General features: G+C 36.5%; 1 protein-coding gene across 5 annotated transcripts in view; it reads right to left on the reverse strand.

Moving 5' to 3' along the window:
• Positions 1–24,442, reverse strand: part of LOC139976873 (uncharacterized) — a 150,344-nt gene that overhangs the window by 13,071 nt on the left and 112,831 nt on the right. For 3 of the 5 annotated variants that reach the window (XM_071985738.1, XM_071985739.1, XM_071985740.1), the window contains exons 5-6: positions 21,563–21,763; positions 12,097–12,144 (exon numbers count right to left, since the gene is read on the reverse strand). In XM_071985738.1, the coding sequence (XP_071841839.1) occupies positions 12,097–12,144; positions 21,563–21,763 (249 nt within the window). Of the gene's footprint in view, positions 1–5,433; positions 5,486–12,096; positions 12,145–21,562; positions 21,764–24,442 lie in introns of all 5 variants that reach the window. The other 2 variants (XM_071985742.1, XM_071985741.1) reach the window with 2 other exon arrangements.

Consider the following 24,442-nt stretch of genomic DNA (forward strand, 5'->3'; position numbering starts at 1 on the left):
AAAGTGCTCATATTGTGTTACAGAAAGCATGAAATGTATTTACTTCCAACATAGCTATTGAGACTGCATGAATACCCAACTGTACAATAATTGCCATGATTCTAAATTACACTATCATCTATTGGTCTGCATTGGTCTTTCCATCTTCTGCTTATAGCACCTGCATCAGCATCTGTTGTGTAACCTCCTACCAACTTTGTACACTGTTTAACTATGATTCGTCATTTCTTCGACCTTGTTATATAACCTTACGTCCAATGTTTGATAAATTCAGGCGAGGTAACATTTAGCAATTATCCATGTCTCCATCTTTTCTTGTCTTTTTCCTAACATTACCGACACTGACCCTGTCTATACAATGTCTCCTTACCAAGGTTCCTAGCGTAAAGTCAAAGTCAAATATCGTCGTCCTTTGGCAACTTTTCTTTATCTCTCTCTTCGCTCGGGAAATCTTTCGGATTGAATTTATATATCCGTAAAATCCTTGACTAGCACGTCTCAATTTATAGCACAGCTACTGTAGTTATCATAATTATAGGGAGCTGTAACATAAAAATCGATTATCATGTACTAAATTTCAATTCAAAAGTCTTATGCTGAGAATTTTTTTGAGGATGAAAAAATTAGTGAACAATCAACGTTCTCACAAGACTATTTACTGGAATACTGGCCGAGCTCAAACACTCATACTGTCAAAGAAAATGATTTGCACTTTAATTTTATTGTATTAAAATATTAATTTAGGTATAGAAACGTAATTTTTATCCTGGAATATTGAGCAGTAAATCCCTTTTGTGTTTCTTGTAAATGTTTCAAACTCTGCTTATATTTACACTATCTATTTTACTGATGCTCTCAACGATAAGTTGGCAGGCCTTGATTAAAGTGATAATTTCGGTATTACAAATGAGTAAAATTTTATTGAATAATTTTGAACTTATGTTCTAGCAAATTAAAGAGAGGTCATATTGTTCCATTTAGCTTGTGGAGCTGCTGAAGATACTGATTTCATAAGAAGACATCCCTCAATATTTACCAAGGTAAAACTCTCTTTTAACACGACAATTTTGTCTGTTATACTGAACCCCTCCTAATTATCTGAACCTTCCACAGGAAGTAATGCTAATAAACTAGCCCACTGATGAATGTTTCGACTTGGGATGACCACGGGGCTGAGAACTGAATCTCTTTTCGTTGTGGCCTCGCTGCGTATGTTCATTAAACCAGAAATACAGAGACAAGGTCGAAACCCTTTTACCTCCTATTTCAAGGCTTTTTGTCTTCACTAGCAAATTTAATTGTGTTATTTGCCCCTCCTCTATGTCTACGAGCAATACCCTGGAGATTGTATCTGAGCAAATTAGAATCTTACAAAACCTAAGAGAAGTGTTTTACCAATTAAGAATAAAATTTTGGGGGCTGAAACCAAAAGTGATCTCAAATTCCTGAGCCTAATATTGTTCTAGCATTTTTGCCACCTGTATTATTAACACGGAGACTGCAACAAGTCTATGCGCATTAAGTTTCTTACAGAGTAAACCAGATAACATTTTAATGTTTTTTTTAATTCTGGTTGCTCCTAGGACGACCAGGCCATACCTTTTTGGTTGTCCGGACAGAAATTTGGTTGTCCAAAATAACGTAGCAAAGTAACAGTGATGTGTACACTGTAGGAGAGATGTGTAGGTTCGGTGAATAGAACAGCAATGTGTACACTGTAGGAGAGATGTGTAGGTTTGGTGAATAGAACAGCGATGTGTACACTGTAGGAGAGATGTGTAGGTTTGGTGAATAGAACAGCAATGTGTACACTGTAGGAGAGATGTGTAGGTTTGGTGAATAGAACAGCGATGTGTACACTGTAGGAGAGATGTGTAGGTTTGGTGAATAGAACAGCGATGTGTACACTGTAGGAGAGATGTGTAGGTTTGGTGAATAGAACAGCGATGTGTACACTGTAGGAGAGATGTCTAGGTTTGGTGAATAGAACAGCGATGTGTACACTGTAGGAGAGATGTGTAGGTTTGGTGAATAGAACAGCAATGTGTACACTGTAGGAGAGATGTGTAGGTTTGGTGAATAGAACAGCAATATGTACACTGTAGGAGAGATGTGTAGGTTTGGTGAATAGAACAGCAATGTGTACACTGTAGGAGAGATGTGTAGGTTTGGTGAATAGAACAGCAATGTGTACACTGTAGGAGAGATGTGTAGGTTTGGTGAATAGAACAGCAATATGTACACAGTAGGAGAGATGTGTAGGTTTGGTGAATAGAACAGCGATGTGTACACTGTAGGAGAGATGTGTAGGTTTGGTAAATAGAACAATAGCTGTGGTGCGATACCAGTGTATCATTTAACTGCTCATATTTAACTATTATTTAACTGCTCATATCACTGGCCATATTTTGTTACAATGTCATACAGAATTTGATGCAATTAACAAAACCGCCATGGCTGATTTGGTTGTCCAATCAGACATTTGGTCCTCTTGGACAGCAATTAACAAGATGTATACTGATGCCCAAAAATACCCTCAAAATCTTTTTCATGGATTCCCATAGATGTGATCTACCTTGCCAGCTACAATTATTATAATAATTGTTATTATTGTTTTTCATTTATATAAAAATTTGTAACAAAATGAGTATGCATAAATTAATCAGACCATAGATATAACTTCTCAATATGTCTGTGTAACTGGTATGCATGATGCTGTGGTAGTTAATTTGCTACTAACAATTTAAACAAATATTAGGCTTCTAATATTCAGGCCTTGGAAACTCTAGCTATTACTTTAATACTGGCTAAATGCCAGTGGATTTTAAGCCATTTGCCAGTTTCAAAAACAAACTGCACTTCCATTTCTACCAGTAGATTAAGGACATAATAAGTAATTGTAGGGATAACAATCATCAGTAAAATAATCACCCAGTTAGGACAAGTTTTTCTATACTGTAGTGTCATGTCTCACTTCAGAGCACTCATATTGTCAGTGCGAGCAGTATGAATATCATGTTTCTATCAGATAATGGTTAGGAACTGTTTGTACTGTCAATACCAGTGTTTTGAAGCATGATATTGGAGTACAGTTTAGAGAGGTATTAGCATTTGGAAATTGTCCCAACTGGCTGAAATAATCAAGGTGATTTCCCATCCCGCATCTCAATAATTAATTCCCCGGTTTACTGCTTCTTATCAGCAAATATTATTGGACTGCTCCTATAATGCCTGTACTTGCAGTTAAACTGATGTGCGGAATAATGAAGGACGATGCCAGTCAAAAACTAGTTTTTTAGCAAGTATACTATTTTAAACACTTGCATCTTTTAGCAAAGTGACAACAAATTGAATAATTCTTGGGCAGTTTTTCGTTAGTCTGTTTCGTTTGAAATCTTAATCCAGGTTTTAGTTTTTAAGTTGTACATCGAATATAGATCTTACGCATTCATCAACCTAGATTTTAGCTAGGTAATATGACATTTCCAATCAATCAAACCAAATTTAAAATCCCACTTCACATTCTGTTTATGCCCCTCAGAACTGATTTTTAAAGTAAGATATTACAAAAATTGACAATTTACATATTTTGCTGTACTACTTAAAAGATGAAATGTTAAATTGCTTAACCCCAATATATCTCCTTACTATCATACTTTTTTTTTTCCAGCTCGTTTTACATTTCTAAGGAATAACATTTCCCGATCAATATTTTCTCAACAAAATAATTTTTAACATAAGTTATGAAATTTCACCTAGAGTAACACAGGTTTCCCAAAATCCTTCCTTTTTTTACTTTTTCTTTCTTTCTTTTTTAGGCCCCTTTAGGCAAAACAAATTTAACATTTATTTTATGCCTTTGTTTGAAAGCGGCTGTCAGGCAGGCAATCTTGAAAATAATGAGGTAAGGGTTCTCGGAAGGTACGGGGGTAAATTAATAAATAAGGTCGCAGCGTGTTCGTATGCATCAGCTATAGATTACTCTCAATCATTTTCCTGATCATCTGAGAATATATGGCCCAATTCTCGAGAGCAAAGGAGAAAAACCTGCTCCTTTGATCTCGAAAAAAACAAAATTATTTGTAATATTAACGAGGAGAATGGTTGATAAAAAAAAATTTGAGAGTAAAATCCGAGAATATAGTTATGAAATTGTGATCTTCCCACAAGGTGATTTTTGTAAGGAATTGTAAGATTTTTTTTGTGATATATTGAAAAGTTGAAAACTTGATTTTAACATAATTGATGGTATAAAATGTGGGAGAAATGAAACAAGTATACAACTGTTGATCAACAGATTTTGGCTGTACCTAAACAAGTTTCTTTTACAGCATCAGGACAAATTAAACTCAGAATACCGAATCAAGATCAACCACCAGTGATGGTGTCAACATCAGATCTAGGACTAGGAGGCAGGAAAAGGCAGGGGGGCAGGTGTATAGTGAAGTCAGGTAAACTCATATTCAAGTGGAGAAATGCCTATTAGCATAGCATCTTTGAATTGCCATGTTGATCATAAAGGCAGGCCCATAGCAAGGTCGGCCCCCCCCCTGGGGAAGGAGTAGGGTGCTTGCCCCACCATCCTGGCTGTTGTGTCAACACATTTCTCCAAACTGCCAGTGTTGTTGGATTTTCATTGCAACGCATCATGGCACAGGCACAGTACTGATGGAGTTTGGGAAAGGGAAGTTTAACTCTGTCTTAGTATCACAAGTTTAATGAAAGTTTTCAAGAAATTACAGAGAGATTAACAAAGATGTCCTTTCTTCACAGCAACATAATAATAGTACAAGTAGTTAGATTAAAGGCACGGTATAGATTAAAGGTAAGCAATTTACTACAGAGTTACACACATTACACTGGTTATTGAAACAGTTTCCTTGGACTTTAACATAATTTACATTCGTACAACGGAACTTAAAAGAGAATTTACCTTCCTGATGTGGTAACGGGTGTCTCGTCTGCCACAGAGAAGTTCAGAAATATAAATTCTTTATAACCTCCACTGATTGTGTGATATACTTTTTAAGAAAAGTCACCCAGGAAAGAACCTGGGCACAAAAACCAAACAACTGATCCCCTCTCAACCCCAGTCCCCTTGCATCGGGACTGTGACTGTGTGGTAATCGTCAAGTGTGCATCACCATTCCCCCTCTAAAGGGAATAGATACTACACATGATCTTAGCCAAAAGGCTGATATATGACAAATGATGTACGTTAAAACTGATCTTGAATAGAATAAACTATAACAAGAACATACGTTTACACTGCATGCTATATTGTCACAGCATGGCAAGTCTAATATTCAATGATCTATTGAAGAAGATTAAAATCAAATAGAAATAAAACTAGAAGAAAAGAAGGGAAACAAAAGGAAAAATAAAAAAACCCTTCAAAAAACATTGATCAAAACACTCCAATGCATAATTTACCTTCTTATCTAGACACTTTGATTTTGAGAGAACTGGCTTCTAGTGAAGAGAACTGTAGCAGCAAGAAAAAACAAATTAAAAGTAGAAAAAGAAAAAACATGTTTGGGGGCAGGGGGGAAGGTAAGGGGGGTTGGGAATGGGTATAAAGAAATGGGTTAACACAGCTAGGGCTTCGAAATATTTTTTATCTTCAAACAGTTTGATATGTCTGAGAAATATCTTATCTGTCATCGAAAAGTACTTTTTCTTCAATTTTAACAAAGAGCGTAAAATAGTCATTATTCGGTATAAAATGGCGCAGTGGGGATGCATTTGGGTATAATTAATACCGCGCCGGAATTTGAGAACTGCTCCTAGGAAAAGTTTTAGACACTGGAGAAGAAACCTCCCTCAAAGCAGTCTCTGAATCATGAATGAGGCCAGCCAGGATGATATTTTGAAGCCGTTATGTGATTTCAATTCATAGGGAACCTCTTTTGTCAAAAGAAACAGATTCATTGCCTTTTTCTTTTTAATCAATATTTTATCAAAAGGGGGTAAAAATGGTCATCTTTTCTAGAGTTATACCTAAAGGGTAAATGAGAGACCGTTAGAGAGAGGAAATTGAGGGCCTAGCAATCAAATTTTGTATATTACTAAATCTGTCATGCCCTAACTGTGTACCTCATAAAACAGGGATGAGAGGGTAGCTTAAACATAAAACAAAACAAAAAAATATGATTAAACAAAAGCTACATCTCGAGAAACAAATAGTATTCCAGTTTTTTTTTATTTTTATCATTTTCACTTTTGTGCCAAAGTTGCCTCCCATCTTGCAACTATTATTATCATGACAACCCCACACGGAATTGAACTTGATCAAGCATTTAAGAAAAATATACAAGTCTTATATTGGTTGGAGGAATTTGATACCTCGTGAATATGCAGTGTCTTATCAAATTCTGCAGTTAAGACACTCCTAACAGCTCACATCTTTAAAATCCAAATTTATAGTGAAGTTGAAAACTACACTCTTTTTGAATGTAAAATAACTTTCCTACTTAAAGTGATATTTGTTTGTAGTTATATTTTGTAAATTCTGTTGGAAATGAAAATACAATCCCAATTTTTTAAGGATCATTTCCAAATCTTGTTTCATGTTTTCATCCTATTCTCTTTCCTAATCTAGATATCATTTGCTGTACTTGATATTTTTGATCATTTTTATTCAAACAATTCAATCCCAAAACATTGCAACATCAGCTGTAACATTCTGAAACCTATATCACAGAAACAAACCAATTTCATGCTGGCAGGAAGAGTAAAAACATATTTTTTTTAGCAAATATTGCCATCAATCACCAAGATAATAAGCAAGCATTTACAATGTTTGGGATTGCCATTTTAAATGATCTGGGCTCATGTGGCATGGATGCAAACTAACATGAGGTAATTTCAGACAATAAAACCACCGTTAGATGGATGAATGATGCTGCTGAGCTGCGATGTTTGCAAGTTGCAAACCAGCTCGCGTCAAGAGCAGGGATCCTGGAAGCGAGACGTATCAATAACAGAATCCAGGCATAACAGGCATGCAATATGGATGGGAGGCTATTGTATATAAAGCAGACCGAAATCATGTCAAACCCAAGGATATGTCACCTTAGAGAGTATAGACCCTGGGGATGGGGCAAGGGGTGGGAGAGGGGGTTGGGGTAAGGAATGGAAATCCTCTGTAAGGGTGGTATTAACAAAGCACTGCTACCTCTATAACTTACCATCATACAGTGAAATAAAACATCACAGGCTTTAAATTAAAAACAATCTTTGTGATGTGTCTTTGAATGACTAAAACATCAACAAATGGCTAATTTGCATACACCAATATATAAGCAAAATGAATATTCATATCTAGAAGTGACTGATCTATATTGGCTCACACAGTATAGAGCAGGGCACTGAAACGCATGGATAAAGCACATTTACAGTGAGCTTGTGTAATAGCATGTAGTGAAGACATACATATGACATTGTTTGAGTCCATTCACCTATATATGAATGTTATAAAGTATGTTTCAATAATATTGCTGGCAGGTTCGACTATGGCATTAAATTAAATGTGTGGCGTATGTCACTTCACACAGGCAGCTATGTATTTTTAACAGCCGATCATGGGTAGTATAAAATTGCAATAAATATCCATTAACTTTTTTATCAGTTTGTCTACAAAATCTTCAGCACCAATCGACATCGATCGGCACTGCAGTAAATTTGACTGGGATGTCTAGATTTTGTGATATCATTAATCAGGAAAGATTGTAACATATCTATTATGGTGATTAGAATTCGAGTCCAAATTTATTTGAAGTCATGGTCTAATATTTATGAACAAATGTATTAAATGAAACCCATTGAAACAGTATGCCAATGAGGAAGAGTATTATGGATCAGGGTGGGGGGGGGTGGGGCGGGGGTAGTGGGAGTAGCAAGGTTTGAAATCTGACCTCAGAGATACTATGTCTATAGCGGAATGTATAAACCCAATCAATCAATACATACATGAATTTTGCCCAATTAAATGCACAATTGCAATATTATATTATATGCACACATTAAAGCAGTGACAGGACAAATTTCAGAACAGCAGAAAAGCCAAAACAAAGTGAAGAAGTGAGACAGTTTCTGCGATTACCTCTTTGAACACCTTTGATCTCATCTAAATGTATGTAGCACATCATAATACTAATTAAAGTAAAGTGCAAGGAGTACTTTAATTTCAATTCTGTTTTTGCCAAAACATACCTATAACTTTGATATGTAAATTGTTAACAGTCAATTTAGATCATCTACGCTATCTTGATTACACCTGCAATGATCAAGGTTTCAAGTATATATATGTTCCCTCCAGAAAAAAGAGGGGCTGAGAGGTAGAAGACGGGGGGGGGGGGGGTTGGATGCATACACCATCAGTTTACTTTAGCACATGATTTTAATAAGATTGTATCTATACTAGAGTCCAGGTTATTGCTAAAGGATGAAGGAATAAAAGTGTTTAAAATAGATCATTATAATTACATTTTACATGCAGTTTAGATATGATCACATATAGTACACTATTGTATGAAAGAGGAGAAAGAGATAGGTTTAGTTGTAAATCACCATTTTAATTCAATTTTAATTTAATGGCAACAATATTGTGTCTATGTAAATTGGTTGAGGGAAGAGAGAGGGGGGAGGGAAGCTAGCCGGAAGGGCTTATGCAATTCTTTCATGGCTATGATGCATAGCTATTTAATCTTTCTGGGTATCTTACACATATGACAACCTCTAAACCTGCTGTATTGCTGCAGCAGTCTGTAAATAAGCTCTTAGCTCTGGAATGGTCTGCCCATATCTGTGCGGAGTTCTCCCACTCTCAGTCAGTTCAAGTCTTGTGTGAAGACTCATTTTTTCAAGTTGGCGTTCTATTAGGGTTGTACAGCGCTATTGAATACTTTGTAGATTTTAGCGCTTTATAAGTTCATTTATTATTATTATTATTATTAATGAATTTACAAAAAAACAAAGACAATCAAAGTTAAATTTATGTTCAAATATGGGGGAAGAAAGTACATTTCAATTTACTTAATAGATTTATACCCTCATCTAGGACTATGCAATGTTAATCTAGCAGATTGTGCATAATGCATAAATATTCCCCCCTTCCCACCCCCCAAAAAGGATAACAAATGGGGGGGGACCGGAGAAATAAAAACAGATAAAGGAAACCAGAGTAGCCCAAAAAAATATATATTCTAGAGATTTTAATAATGCCTTCAATCGAATATATCCACAAGTTTCTTTAGTTTTAATACTTTACAAATTAATTTTCAATCATAATAATGTTTTCAGCCTCACGGTAAAAAACTCGAAAAGCCAGAATGAAATGTAAATGTCTTTTCTATTTCCATTCTTTCACCATGTTTTTTAAGTTCTCTGATTTCCGGGGTTTTAATATTTTTTCCAATCTTTTATAACTGCGGAATAAAAAAAAGGACCACCTTAACATCGGCCTCAAATATTTGTCTCCAAAACTTGCTTTAGTGTTTCCACGAGCACTTTACAGAGTGAATTAATATATCCCACAAAGACCATTTGCAGAGGGGAAAGAGGACATAAACGACTAAACTCCTCTCTCTAAAAAGGAGAGGAACCCAGGAAATGATGCTAAGCAAATAATCTTTGTTCGTGTGTCGTGACAACAAACTCCCATCTTGCCGGCAGATTCTTTAGCTACAATAACATATGGTCATATGGTCGTAACATGAAAGCTAGCTTATCAAAAGTTAACGGACACCTAAGAAATAATGGAAGCGACCGAAGAGGTGCAATCAAGCACAAACGAAGAGTTTTTTTGAGAGGACTAGGACTAGTGATCCTTCGGCATCTACTTAATGGAAAATGATCCAGTTATTACTGAAGTATCTTGACATTGACAAACAGTTTCAAAGTATTGAGAACATGCTGTAGTACAATTTTGATAGCTTTATTTGAAATATGTTTTTACATTTAGGTAAATCATAGGTCTGTAAATTGGCCTTTCCATGACATAGGGGTACTAGAGCCAGTGTGATATTGCTAGTTTTGGAAGGCATAAAGTTCGGCACCTAATCGAATCGACACAAGAAATATCTATTGTGACTTAATTATAGATATAAATGAAAGGAAATCACCAAACTCTACTTGGAAAAGTTTTAGAACAAAACTGGTAGTCATGGCTAAATCTGCTTATCCTGTCCTCTAATCCTATTCGGGACACATGTGTGAAGGAATAGATAGCTGTAAGTCTTCAGTATGCCCCCACCCCCATCCCCACATATCACCATTCTTAACCAACACATATCCCTAATCCTGATAAACTTACCAAAATAAATACAATTTTTATAAGTGACAATCTTTATGAACAAGATTTAACTCACTTCACAACTCTCAAATCATTGTCTAATTTCAAATTTTCTAAACTAGATATTAAGAACTTAAAGTCTAATTCTGAAAAGTTGATCAATTTTTGAATATTGTAATATTTATGTTCACTACAGATTGAGTTATAATTCTTACCTCTAGACAGAAAAATAAAGGTATCTTTAAAAATGGTTGTAAATGTGATATGAATTTGAACAACAATTAAGAGAATTAAGGCAGAAGTGAGATTATAGAGTGGGAGATGGAGAAGGGGGAGCAGAATGGGAGTGGGGGTGGGGAGATGGGGGGGTAGAAGGCAGAGAGGACATACTGGAGAGATTCTTCCCAGTTTAGATGTCATAGTGAAGAGGTAAGAGGAGGTTAAAGGGGAGGTGCAAAATGAGTGAAAGAGTTTCTAGAGCAGTGACAAGGCAGAGCAAGTTGCAATATGTTTCGTCAAAATTATCCAAGACTGAGGGGGCGTGTCCAGCTGTGCGAGATTCCATACAAAATGCACATAACATAAAAATAATGACCAACAAAGATGTTTATAAGCATTCTGAAAAGGTCTTTCAACAACAACAATAGCACCACAGAGAAATTAATAAAGGAACAAATAACAATACAAAATACAGATACAAAGAAAAACAAAGCAAAGGAAATAAAAACCAATAATAAGGTTAATTTTAGGGGAGAGAAGCTGAGGGAGAGGCTGACCGTTTTATCATAAATTAAATGTTCCAGATTGACACCAGATGAAAATTAGATGGAAACGGCTTAATCTGCATTTGCCGCGACAATTAATTTCTCTTGACGTCAAATACATTTGAACACAGAAGATATTTTGCTACTTTAATTTATAAACGACTTAAAATTGTTTAAAATATACTTGTTTACACAATTGCCCTATTTGAATCTTTTTGTTTTAAATCTTTCCAAATACCAGAGTGACATAGGCAGGAACAGGACGTACACTGCAGAAGTAATATTTGTATTAATTGTATCTTTACTATTATCATAGGCAAGTCATTTTTAGCTTCATCTAGATTTATTACACCTGGCAATATTTTAAAATCACAGGGAAGACAAAAAAAAAAGGTGTAACAAGTAGCAGTGCATTATGGGAAATTCATCCAGTATAAGTTGTAAAAAAAAATGATTTTGATTTATTTTTAATCTCTGTCTCACTATGGAATAAATTCATCCAAACAGTATTTCTTCAATTATTTTTCAGAGGGTGAAATATTTGTTCACCGAGCATAATGTCTTGTTATTCCTTCTGTGACCTCTGCAAGACTAACATCAAAGTAAGAGTTAATTTCACAATAGGAAAATATGAATTGAAGATGTTATATTTTAAGTGTTTTAAATCTTGCCCATTTTTTGTGTTTTTTGTTCTTATTCCAAAAAAGTTTCAAACATATTGAGTTCCCCCCCCCCCTCCTTCGTCATTTGAAATGAAACTTGATTGACTCAGACGAGCTTAATGAAGTGCATCGCTGATGGACTCTGACTTACAAATGGTACCGAAAAACTTGATCAAATCGACTCAAGAAAGCTGCTTTTTATTTTGACAAAACACAAACATGCTCTTGGCAGGCTGCAGAGAAAGTATTGCTGTAAAACAAACACACATTACAGCGATCGTATGCAAAGCAAGGCAAAACGTGACACACTGACAAAAGCAGAGATATTTCGGGGTTTTACTCAGCTGTTGACTGGGGGCGCTATACCAGGACTTACTATATCCATCTTTCGATAGGCAATACGAGTAGGAGATAGCATCTACATCTGAAAAGAAGGACAAACCGTTAACAGCTCATCATGTAAAAGTTTAGCCATTTTTTTCTTGTCTTTTTTTTTCGTTAAATTGATTTTTTGAGAGAGAAAGAAAGAGAGAGAGAGAGATAAAATTATTGCTTTTTCGGGGGAGTTTGTTTCACATTTGGAGTAAATATGAGAGGTTAGGTAAGGAATTAAAAGGGAGGCCATGCAAAAGCATTTTTATTCATGAATCACTCACAGCCGGCATGGAGCGAGCAAGCAAGCACATAGATAGAGTAGCATAACCAAGGTGATAGGTGCAGAATACTCACAGTATTGCCAACATCACTCTCCCTCTCCCCCCTCCTCCCTCCCCTGCTCCCTCCTCCCCCATCTAGTGATCCTCTCCACTGACCCCCAGTGACAAATAAGATCACTTGAAGTTTTTGTTAGAAAGCTTGCAGCGATCTACCCACTAACCATCATGTACATCTTAAGGTGTAATTGCTCAGGAAACAATTGATTCTCATCATGTGAAGCCCACAGGTTTTTTTTTTTGGGGGGGGGGGGAGGGTGCCTTATCTCTGTAGCAGTGAGATCTGTCCTCAATATTGCTTGATAAGTATCCTTTCGTTTGGAGATCAATTTAACTGCAGTTTTAGGTCCTTTGAATTTTTTCATTTTTCTCTTACTATGTGGACTGTTTGCAAGTTAATTTGCAGCGATAAGTCTTCAATTTAAACCAAGCCTAGATGTTCGTATTGCAATTGACCAAACTAAGAAATGGCCCTCCTTGGTTTTGTTTGACTAAGTCAAGCTTCATCGTCGGGTAACTTAACACTGAACTTGACATTACCCTTCCCATTACCCTTTCCATTTTCTAACCCAGACAATTTTTCATTATAATTGTTTTTTCTGTAAACGCAACTCAGAATTTTCACACATTTAGCCTTTAACTAATTCATTACTTGAGATGAAAAGCAAACACGCAGTTGGATTACCCATGCCTATTGATCTACGTCGTTACATTAATTTCAGTACCAAACGACGTCTAAAAATGTGCCAAAAATCAACCCTGCAAAAACGCAGATTTTAAACAGGATTGTAGGTTATTCTAAGAAGTCTAAACATTAACACTACAGTACCCCTTCTCTCAAGATATCAGATTGAACACTTTCCACATTCCATATCTGATCTCTCCATCCTAAGGTAATGACATGGAGTCCTCCCGCCCCCGACCCGGTACCTCAGGATGTCGCAGACCCTATCTGAGAGGCAATCGAGATAACCCAAGTCTTAAACCCCTAAGACAAAAGAGTTTAACTATATCCATGGAAGTAACGACTTAGAAGGGAAATCTCTGGAGAGTGTGAAGTGCGATAACATGACACATCGGCAGATGGCCTCTGTGCCAGGGATAAAAGCTTAGGTGTGTATGTGTGTATCACTGTCTCTCCGAATGTTTGCAGCCAATTTCTGAGATTTAATCAGCCTCTTTGGATGCTTATCGTCATCATTATCGTCGGGATTATCCGTGTCGAATTTCTGTTTTATCTAATTTCTTCGGGAGAATACTTCAGACCCTTTTGTTAGGACTCAGAGCCCCCCTAAGGGCAGAGGTGTTAACTTTCAGAGGGGTTGGCTAACTGTACAGAAAGATCTAATATCTTATAGTAAAAAATAAGAAATTCTAAGATGTAATTTTGTATCAAAATAGGAGGCACTTTTATACTAAAATTCTGACAGATCGGTAAACACTCTTGTTAAGTTCCCAAGAGACCATCAAAACCATATGAATCAAGGACGATGGACAACATCGACTGATTCAGCTAAAGATTTAATCATGCTAGTAGTCAAATATATAATGCTAAATGCAGTGTACGACTATACGGTGCACCTTTAATAAAAAAATAAATACAATATCTGTAAAACTTTATAATTTAACTAAACACAATTGATGATGACATCAGATATATGTCAGGCCATTTCTCAAATTAAATTTTGTAAAATTGCAAAAAAAAAAAAAAAATTATATACATATATTACTTTAAAATACTTCTGAAAATTAATAAGAGCGGACTGAAGGTTAAACAAACAGATAACAGATTCACCTTAATAATCCTTTTCAATTTCCTGTCTATCAATTACAAATTGGTTTCCTTTTTCTTGAGGAAGCGAGACAGATCTATGTAAAACTACTACGTTAATTAGCACAAATATGAGGTAACAAAACTCGCTCTTCGACTAGACGTGCGTGAATCTCTCGTGACGCTTTTAAAGCTCAAAAGCTGAATTTCTCTAGCTATCCAACTAACTACTACACTAAGTTTTGTATATTCTTGATTATACCTCCAGAATCTGTATTCATAGATCTCTCTTCATGAAAGTGATTTTTTTACTTGTTAATGATTGTGGGTTTTTCTCATCTTCTGCAATATCTTTATAACAGGAAGAATTTCAGAGCCCTATGTAGACTAGTTTGAAAATACTATCCTCTTTTCCATATTTCTATACCCTGGTGATTTCTCATTTATTCACCATATGTTTCTTTTCTTATATTTGTCATGCTTTGTTCTTTAATTTATCAGTTTGAAAAATTTTGTGATTTTGTTGTTGTTATTGTGGCAATTAGATCAATGAAGATCATTAATTTTGAAAGTTACATAATATTGAAGATAGGACATTTACGATATATTGCATGAAAATTTAGCACAAACGTGCATAATCAAGAACTCTAAGATTGATAAAAAAAAACATTTGCAAATCGCTCACGAATGCAGCTTCACTGGCACGAGCAGATAACAAACACCGATTGGTACATTATACACAGAGGTTTTACTTTCATAACCATGCAGAGAGAAGGGGTGTGTGGGGAGGGGAGGGGATTGTAATGAAGGAGAAAAGCTTTCCCTTCTATCCTCAAACTATGACAAAGTTTAAATCCCTGGTTCCTGGTCATTTGGTTAAAGATCTACTTGAGTTTGTACACAAAATGTAGTATAGCTCCTAGCCTCCTACCCTACCCTCTCATCTCCATTCCATCATAGCTCCCCTTCCCACCAGCCCCAGACCTCCCACCCCTGAATATACCACCCTTTCCAATCCCTATTAAATGTCAGATGTGTTCTCCCGTAGGCCAACACCCACACGGTTCCATCTACCAAGCCCAAACGTCTAGCTTATACATTTTCTCATTATCAATACAATTGATTGCTTACATTGACCTATTTAATCAACTAAACATCTCACTATGAAAATGTCCCCTGAATTATAAATACTCCAGTTTCTCACTCATTTTTTCTTCTTCCTATTCCCCCCCCCCCCCCTAGATCTACTTGAATGTATACAATGTTTTGTTGTCGTCTAGAAGGAGAAACTTGTAATTAGTTTCTAAGTTAATTAGTTTTTAGTTTTTTACATACCTATGAGGATCAATATGATGCCCGGCTACTTATCATGATGGTAGAGATCTTAATAAACAACACCAAAAGTATTGCTGATCACGACTTAAAACTCGGGTGTTTCACACATTCGGTCTAATTTAGATCCATGACCACAGATGATCGAATTAAGCTGGCACATTTGAAACTAGTTCATACACCTAAATGTTCACATTTATGGGCAACCTAAACTCTGGTTGATCTTACACTTGGAGTAATTATATCCATGATCAAAATCGTTTGAATTTAGCTGGCCAGCTTGAAACTAGTTCAAACAGCTTGATGTTTTACAGTTATGGCAACTTAAACTCTGCTATTTCATAATTTTGCCCTAATTTAGATCCATGATCACAGATGATCGAATTAAACTGGCACATTTGAAACTAATTCAAACAGCTTAATGTTCAGTTGAGAGGAAACCTTAAATAGATTCTTGGTTTGAAACATGTTTTGTAAATATAACTAACTACACATTAAAAGAAGAGAAAACATCTAGATGTTAACACTTTTGGCAATAAAACATTCACAAAATTTGCAGCCACATTGTTTATCTTTAATAGCTGCCAAGGTAAAAGAAACGAGAAGAACAGAATACATTAAACAAGCAAACTAGATCCATTCATGCAAGTCTATTGACGAAGAAGGTAAGCATGCATGTTTTACAAACAATTAAGGTAAAAATATATACAAAATGATTTTATAACTATAGACACAAACTATTTCAAAATATATATATGAACTTTATGGAATATTAAATCTCTTTCTTTCATGATCTCATATAATATATGTCTATGTGCCGTGGAGGTTTTATTGAACTAGTTTGTCAGTTCATATGGACACATATATGTATCCACTATTTTTTCTCTTTCTCTGATCACAATACAGTTACATATACAGTGCTATATGCAGATTATTAAACATGTTTGTACTTGAAATGATCTACTGATTGGGAAGTCGGGGGGGGGGGGGTGGTGGTTACGAAGATCACATATGAGTCTTGTTTAGCAGATCTCCCAACGGCATGCAATAACAAATATGGGAGGAATACTGGTTGAGGGAGGAAAGAGGGGGGGGGGGGTTGGATGAAATGAGGGTTAAAGATGGTGGCAAAAGATCATTCAGATTATGTACAGAGGAGGTTGTTACATAGAGGTTACTATAGTGTGGTGTATTTGGACTCCCATTTCCTAACTTCTCTTGTGGTCAAGTGGTTCTAAGGCTTGCAGGTTCGAGTCCTGGACAGATCATTACCATGTGTCCTTGTGCAAGGCCCTTTATCTCCATTGCCACTCTTCACCCAGGTGTATAAATGGGGACCTGTGAGTTAAACTGTCAGTGTGGGCGCTATTTAGCTGCTGCCATGTTAAGTTTGACAGGTCATCATTGACCAGAGTAATATTGCTATGCGCCTTGAGCAACGTTTTCGGTGGATATGTCTGCCATGATATTTTATAAATCCTCAATATTATTATTATTATAAAGCAAAATGTTTCAGTTGTCAGAGAGAACCTTGATTGAATGACTGATCAATTACTGTAAATTAATTAGTCATTGTTCAAATCTCTCAGCTGTGACTGGCTGCATTTGTTAAACCTGTACTTTTAGCTGTGAAACTACCGAACACTGCCCACTGCCAGAACTGAACATGTAGCATTTTGTCCGACTGAAGCCAATGTGACCATTACAAATTCTTGTTCAGTTGTAGTCTTAAACATGTGCACTCTGCCCGATTGAGCACGGTTTTCCAAGTGATGACGGTCGGTCGGGTAAAGTCCAGTCCAGAACAGTTGGGCAGTGTGCGGCGGGGGGGGGGGCCTCGAGCCGTCATGAAGAATTTACGATATGGTACCAGAGGATTCAGCACCTACTGAATATTCAATGCTTTAATGATCATCTCCCACTAAAACATGATGAACATTAACTTTTTACTGACATTCAGTACATGGACTCACACACACGAAGTGCAGTGTCAATATGAGAGATATATTTGACCTAGTTACCATGAAAATGTACACTGACAGCTTGCCAAAATTAAAAATAGCCAATCTTTCCAACTACATTACAAATACTCTCTATAGTTTTGTAGACGATACCGAAGTACAGCTTTTTTTCAAGAAATCAGTTCTTCTCGGTCAAATCTATCAACAGCAACAATTTGGTCTTGCCCTTTTCCATTTGTTGTCTTCACCAGGTCACTATACTGGAGTGGTTTCAGTTTGCAAACTGATTTATATGACCGAGCACAAACTAACTCCTCTGATGGGTTCAGCTAGAAGTTTTGACTCCCAAGACTATTAAGCCCTCTTTTTTTCCCCTTTTGATTTTTTTTTCTTCATTCATTTGCCTTTTGCTATACATACAGTAAAGAGTCCAAAAAGATCCAATTTCTGATTAAACTGACAGGAAAGTGGTTGCCCTTGTTTTGAATAATCAGCAGAGGGCTAGATGGAAGAAGAGGCAGTAGAGATGAAAACAAAGGCTCCTGGAGTATTGATTGGCTTTGTTTGTGGGAGCAAGATCTGAAAACCAAATAACGATCCAAATAGAAATTCCAATGTCTATTACTTGTGAGCTGTTATATTATAGAAATGTAGAACTGAATGAGGCACTATTAGGTTTTGAGCTACATATTATTAAATTATAACAGAATATAGTTTCAAGGGATGAATGGGGGGGGGGGGTACGAAGGATAAAATGGGGTAGAGGAAGGAGAGATTTGAATTGTCCTTGCCATAATTTAGAGATGCAGTGAAGTAGAAAATTGTTACTGTTATTATTACTGATCCCACGATCAAAGAACTTTTTAATCCTGTTAATCCTTTTCATGGTTGGTCGATGGGTCGGGAGGGCGAGGGGGCGGGGTGAGGGGGGTGTGGGGAAGACTGGAAGTGGTATATAGATTAGTCAACAATCAACTGTTTATAAAGAGTGTTACTCTTGTTGAACTGACTGACTGTTTTGGTGACGTTTTTCTTTCTTCAAAATGGGAAGGGGTAAGGTGGGGGGGGGGAGGTTAGGGGCTAGGGATGTAAGAAGTATGAGAACAGGGAGGATTAATGAAAACAAGAGAGCAAATGAAGAATATTCTAGACAAAATTAACACTGTAAATGTCTTTGTTCATGATTTGTAAACCTGTACAACTGTATACTTACAACGTTTTAACATAATGTCAGTATCAGAATTGCTTGGAAAGAGTGCCCCCCCTTCCCCCTTCCCCTTCCCCCACCTATTCCCTCACTCTCTCTCTCTCTCTTCTTTCTCAAACCCACAATCAGGTAAATCACTGGCATCTTTTATTGCATTTCCGGCCTTTCAACACCCCATCGGAAAGCTATAAAATCCCTCTCTGTCAAGCCGTTTCTTAGGCCGCCCCAACAAAATAAGACGTATTGTACAGAAGTCGGTAAATTCTGATTCGAACCTACCCATATATTACAAACCAAACACTTCATCCCACTCCTAATGCAATATATCAGTAAATGCCCAGGCTCTTAAATTAGCTATCTTGCTGATATTTTTTGGGACTGGTGCATGCAATAAGGTCATGTGACAAGTTTTTGCCCCGCTTCTTTTTTTTTTCCTTAAATAAAATTTTAACAAATTAAAATTCTGCAGTTTATAAAGCCTACCAAATTCAAGAGGAGTACTGATTTCTTTTGCATATAATTTCTCTTTGATTGGCCTATTGAAAACCATAAAAATAGAAAAATAAACACACACATAAAAAAAAAAGCTTTTGTGAACTGGGACAGAAAAATCCAATCCAAATAAAAAAATAAGTCTACATGGTGTTCGGAGCCTCTTTCATGTCTAGAATGGGAAGCTAATGTACACAATTTATTTTATCTCCCGAGACTTTTCTGAGGCGGCATTTCTTGTTCAGACTCTCACTCTCTAGATGGATTCGCCCCCCCCCCCCCTTATTTCTTTATGAATTTGTAAATTTGATGTGTCATACTAGAGGAATGAAAAGATTGTGTATTTCATCCTGTTGGATGGAGGAAGTGGGCGAGAAGGGTTACGAAATTGGTAACAATTAGGATTTATTATTTTTTACGAGCTACTCTATTTATATGCTAGTAACATCCGTAAACGCACATCGGCGGACTGAGAACTGCAAACGAGGTACGGGTAGATTGAGAAGTTCACATTTCAGAGGATTGCATAAGGAGGAGCAAAAAGGAGTGCAAAAAAGATATTTTGTTGGAAAGGGAGTTTAGCTAGGTGAGGGAAGGTGGGGGGAGGGGGAGAAGTAAAGATCATACTTGTAAATAAACCTAAAGACTACGATAATACTAGTAATAACCCAGATGTAAGTGGGTCTAGGGTTAGTTTCCACTGTTCAAAGATGATAGACACATCTTACATATTGGGAGATGCTGTTGTGAATCAGGTTATTATTTCCTGAGCTAAGATCATACTAGTAATAACCCACATGTAAGTGGGTCTAGAGCTAGTATCCACTCAATATAGACACATTTCATAGTGGGGAATACTCTTGTGAATCAGGTCATTATTTCCTGAGCTACGATAAAACTAGTAATAACCCAAATGTAAGTGGGTCTAAGGTTAGTTTCCACTGTTCAAAGATGATAGACACATTACATAGTGGGAGATGCTGTTGTGAATCAGGTCATTATTTCATTAGCTAAGATCATACTATTAATAACCCACATGTCAGTGGGTCCAGAGCTAGTATCCACTCAATATATACACACATTTCATAGTGGGGGATACTCTTGTGAATCAGGTCATTATTTTCTGAGCTAAGTTCATACAGTTAGTAATAACCCAGATGTTAGCTGGTCTAGAATTAGTATCCACTCAAGATAGACACTACATAGTGGTTTCAGTGAGCCCGGCTGATTCTCTCAAGAATCGGGTCATTACCTTTTGAGCAAAAATCATACTTGTAAATAACACTTTACGATGTAAGTGGGTCTAAAGTTAGTATCCACTAATGATAGACACTATGTAGTGGAGGGTTCTCCCAAGAATCAAGTTATTATACTTCCTGAGCAAAGATAATTTATCCTGCATGAGAGTCAGGTGTAACGTACTGTACCCTTGAGAGGAAGATGTCAAAAAGTTACAAATATTTGCAAAATTAAATGTGTGCAAGTAGTTATTGTTAAATAGATTCATATATTGTGGGGAATGACGTTAAGTGAATATTATGGAAGTCGGGCTGTCAGGGTGCTATACCTTTCACTGCCCATGTCAATCGTCGTGTACGTACAGCTAAAACGAACTCGACTCTACAATATTGCACCGTACAATTCTAGTCTATTAATTCTTCAGCAATTACAGTTCTTTTGACGATGAAACAGCTGTTATTGAACCGGAGGATCTGGTACTGAAGTGACCAACGTTTTTTTTTAACCGCAAGCAATTCCCACGGCCTGGCTGATCTCGCACTATTACTTGTACACAGTGGTTTAACTGAGAACACTGTGCCTGTGTTTTATGGACGTCTCAGGTCTTCCGATAAGAAATTTTGAAGTTATTTATATACAGACTTCGGCTAACTTTGTGAAAAGTAAATATACATTTTTGCTTCAAATTGTATTTTGGTACTAACCAGTCAGTGATGGTATCAACAGAAAAGATGTTTACATTACATCACGACCTTGTCTTAGTTTGTACATTTTACAGTCCAACTATTGAATTCCTAATCAAACTTTGCCAAGGTTCAATCGATCAACACAAAGATCAAGTGAAGAACGTAACGATTTTGTTTCATGAGACCTAAAATTCTAATGGGTGTCCCATTTTAGCAGCTCTCACTTTTGTTTAGGTCCAGAGAGCATCCATGGACCCTTCCACACTGATATTGGCTGATCACGAAGCTATGACCTCGCTTTGCTGTACCGACCCAAAAAATTTAAAAAAAAAAAAAGGGGGGGGGAAAAAATGAATAAAAACAACATGAAGGTTAGCCTAATTGTTGAAAAGTGATAAACATAGAAAACAAGGTGGTAACAAAAAGGAAAATAATTCTTACATTCTTTGTTCTTTTTGTAGAGGACGGCTACTGCTATGACGAGTATGAAGACCACACCGATGGATACGGCCACCACGACCACTAGAATGATGACCAGATCAAGACCTTTACTCTTCCCCTTTCCAGAATTAGGTTTTCCAAGAAGGGCCTTCTCATTGGTAGGTTTACCTGATGGATCCACCTCTGGTTTGACGTCTGGAGCTATATGAGAGATGACAATATCAGAAAGAATGTTCAAAATAACAGGTTTTTAAATAAAAAATAAATAAATAAAAAAAAGTTCGTTCAGAATGTAAGGCTTACCATGATGGAACTAAAAATTTAGCTGAAATTTGGACCAATTTCTTTCAAATGAAAACTCAAAGTAAGGTATATTCACATTATTTTTACTACACTTTGACAACTGACACACCACATGCAACAAGAAAAGGGAACTGGCCGGGAGGGGGGGGGGGGAATTATAAATAATGCACAGAATATTACACTGGTCAACATTCTCAAGTAGTATTTTCTAAAGCACACTAGAAATTTCCCTTCCAGGGCACACTGTAGCCAAGGAAAAAAAAAAAAAAAAAAAAATTATGTTTTTTTGCAGAGTTCATATTATATTATAATATAGTACATGATTTAGTCATCTCAGTAACGTAACACTGTCTCTCTGCTTCTCCTCCCTAAATATCAAGTTTGTGCATCCTCTCGTCTTTTCTTTTCTATAACTTTGTCGCTATTTCGTCATTTTCCCTTCCAGATATTTTCCGACATAATATTTTGCCTTCGATGATTCATACAGCTTTGGAAAGGTATGTTTTCCCCAATGTTGACATCGGCGTCAATATTTCGAGAGTAATTTATTCATTTAATTGATCATCTTCGGATTTCCCCCCTTCACACATAATGCGGTGACTTTTTCCGACGACAGATCTCATAAACGTCGTCGTCGAGTGTCTTTGGGCCCTTTTGGCTTTCTTTCCCCACTTTACTTCTTGGGAGTGCATGTTCATTCACCATTGCTTGAAATAATATTCCCATAGCAACGTTTACAAAAAGACGAAAAAAAAACACCATTGCATGGCAACTGACTAAATCATCACAGTTGCTTGATTTCTTAAGTAAATTTTAATCTACTGTAGCGGCTCAAGTTTGTCCGAAAATTACGCACATGTTTAACTGTGTGTACTTATTAAATATGATTTTGCTCTGATCTGTAGGCTCAGAGTGGAAACAAACTTTCCCATTTTGTAATTTTTCTTTTTATTGACAGAGACAAATTGTTTTATGTCAAATGGTCATTCAAGTATTAAAATTTCTTGCTTAATTAAAAAAAAAGGGCAGAAATAGCAAGTTCTCCCCAAGAAATCAAATGGTGCATGCTTCTGTTATTGACTAAATTTCATGGACAAAATAAGCTCATTTATACATATATATGCAATTAGGAATGATTGGGGAAGACAAGTGTACTTGGAGTGAAGCTGACAGAAGTAAGCAGACTTGAATGCAAATGAGTAATATGTCTGCAATTTGTGAAATATAGTATAGAGTAGAATATTGTTTACAATTAGACATAATAGTACATGTTGAATGGTGGAATGAACTTATGGACTAGGCAGATACTAGCTAGGAGTGAAGCTGACAGATGCAGGCAGACTTGAATGCAAATGAGTAATGTGTCTGCAAATTGTGGAATATAGTGTAGACAAGAATATTGTTTCCAATATACATAACAGTACAAGTGGAATGGTTGAAGGAACTTATGTGATAGGCAGGTACTAGGAGTGAAGCTGACAGATGTAGGCAGACTTGAATGCAAAGGAGTAATGTGTCTGCAATTTGTGGAATATAGTATACACTAGAATATTGTTTCCGATTAGAAACAACTGTATATCTAGAATGGTGGAAGGAACTCATGGACTAGGCAAGTACCAGGAATGACAGCTTTGAAGTAGCTGGCATTAGGCAGTCTTATATTCAAGCTAGTATCTGTGTCTGCAATGTTTGTTGTATAGTAGATACATATATAGTCAGTAATAGTTTCCAAAAGACATAGTATGTGGGACGATGAAGGCTACGGTAATTGAGAAGGCATGCCAGCAGGTGCTAGGAGTGGGTGCTTAAGAGAATTAAGAACTATTGCTGACTGACTTAAAAGTACATATATTTAAGCACTTTGTCTGTTAAGTTTTGTGAAAATTACTATATATCAGCAGAAATGGTTGAACCATTTCTAAAAGACACAGTAGAATGTTTATATTATTACTATTATATCTATATATCCATATGCAGTGGCATATTGTGCAGAAAATAAGTCTACCAATTGATAAAATTGATTCTTACATTTTATGAAATGCATTCATCTCTCCATAACTCTTTTCTAAGCTGATCAAGTGTGAAATTGACATGGGACAGCTGATAGAAGAAGATTATGCGAGATTAAATACAAACTCTGCTCCACAGACAGCTTGCCTGATTCATCCAAAGAGTTTATTGCCCAATTACGTGTATAGGGAAATCATTAAGTATTGTTAAGATATAAATCCCCCCCCCCCCCCCCGATCTGTCAATAGGTATCATTGAACATTATCTAACTCAGGTAAATTAAGTGTGGGTTATCATTTTTTACAAGGGCAAGAGAGAAACATTGCTTGGACCCAACAAAGGGCCACAGCTATTAAACCAAAATCTCACTTCCTAAGCTGAGCAATGTTCAGCGCAGGCGCCGGCAGATGGAAACCTACTGAGGGCCTGATTTGGCCCATGGGCCGCCATGCAATCGATGAAACAAAAATGCCTTCCACTTTCATCTCCAGAAAGAGTTGAACCAACTAATATGATGCAGTTTTATGATGAATAATCCGCGAGTAACATGTCTGGACACTTTCTCTG

Source organism: Apostichopus japonicus, chromosome 12, assembly GCF_037975245.1.
Source record: "Apostichopus japonicus isolate 1M-3 chromosome 12, ASM3797524v1, whole genome shotgun sequence".
NCBI lineage: Eukaryota > Metazoa > Echinodermata > Holothuroidea > Aspidochirotida > Stichopodidae > Apostichopus > Apostichopus japonicus.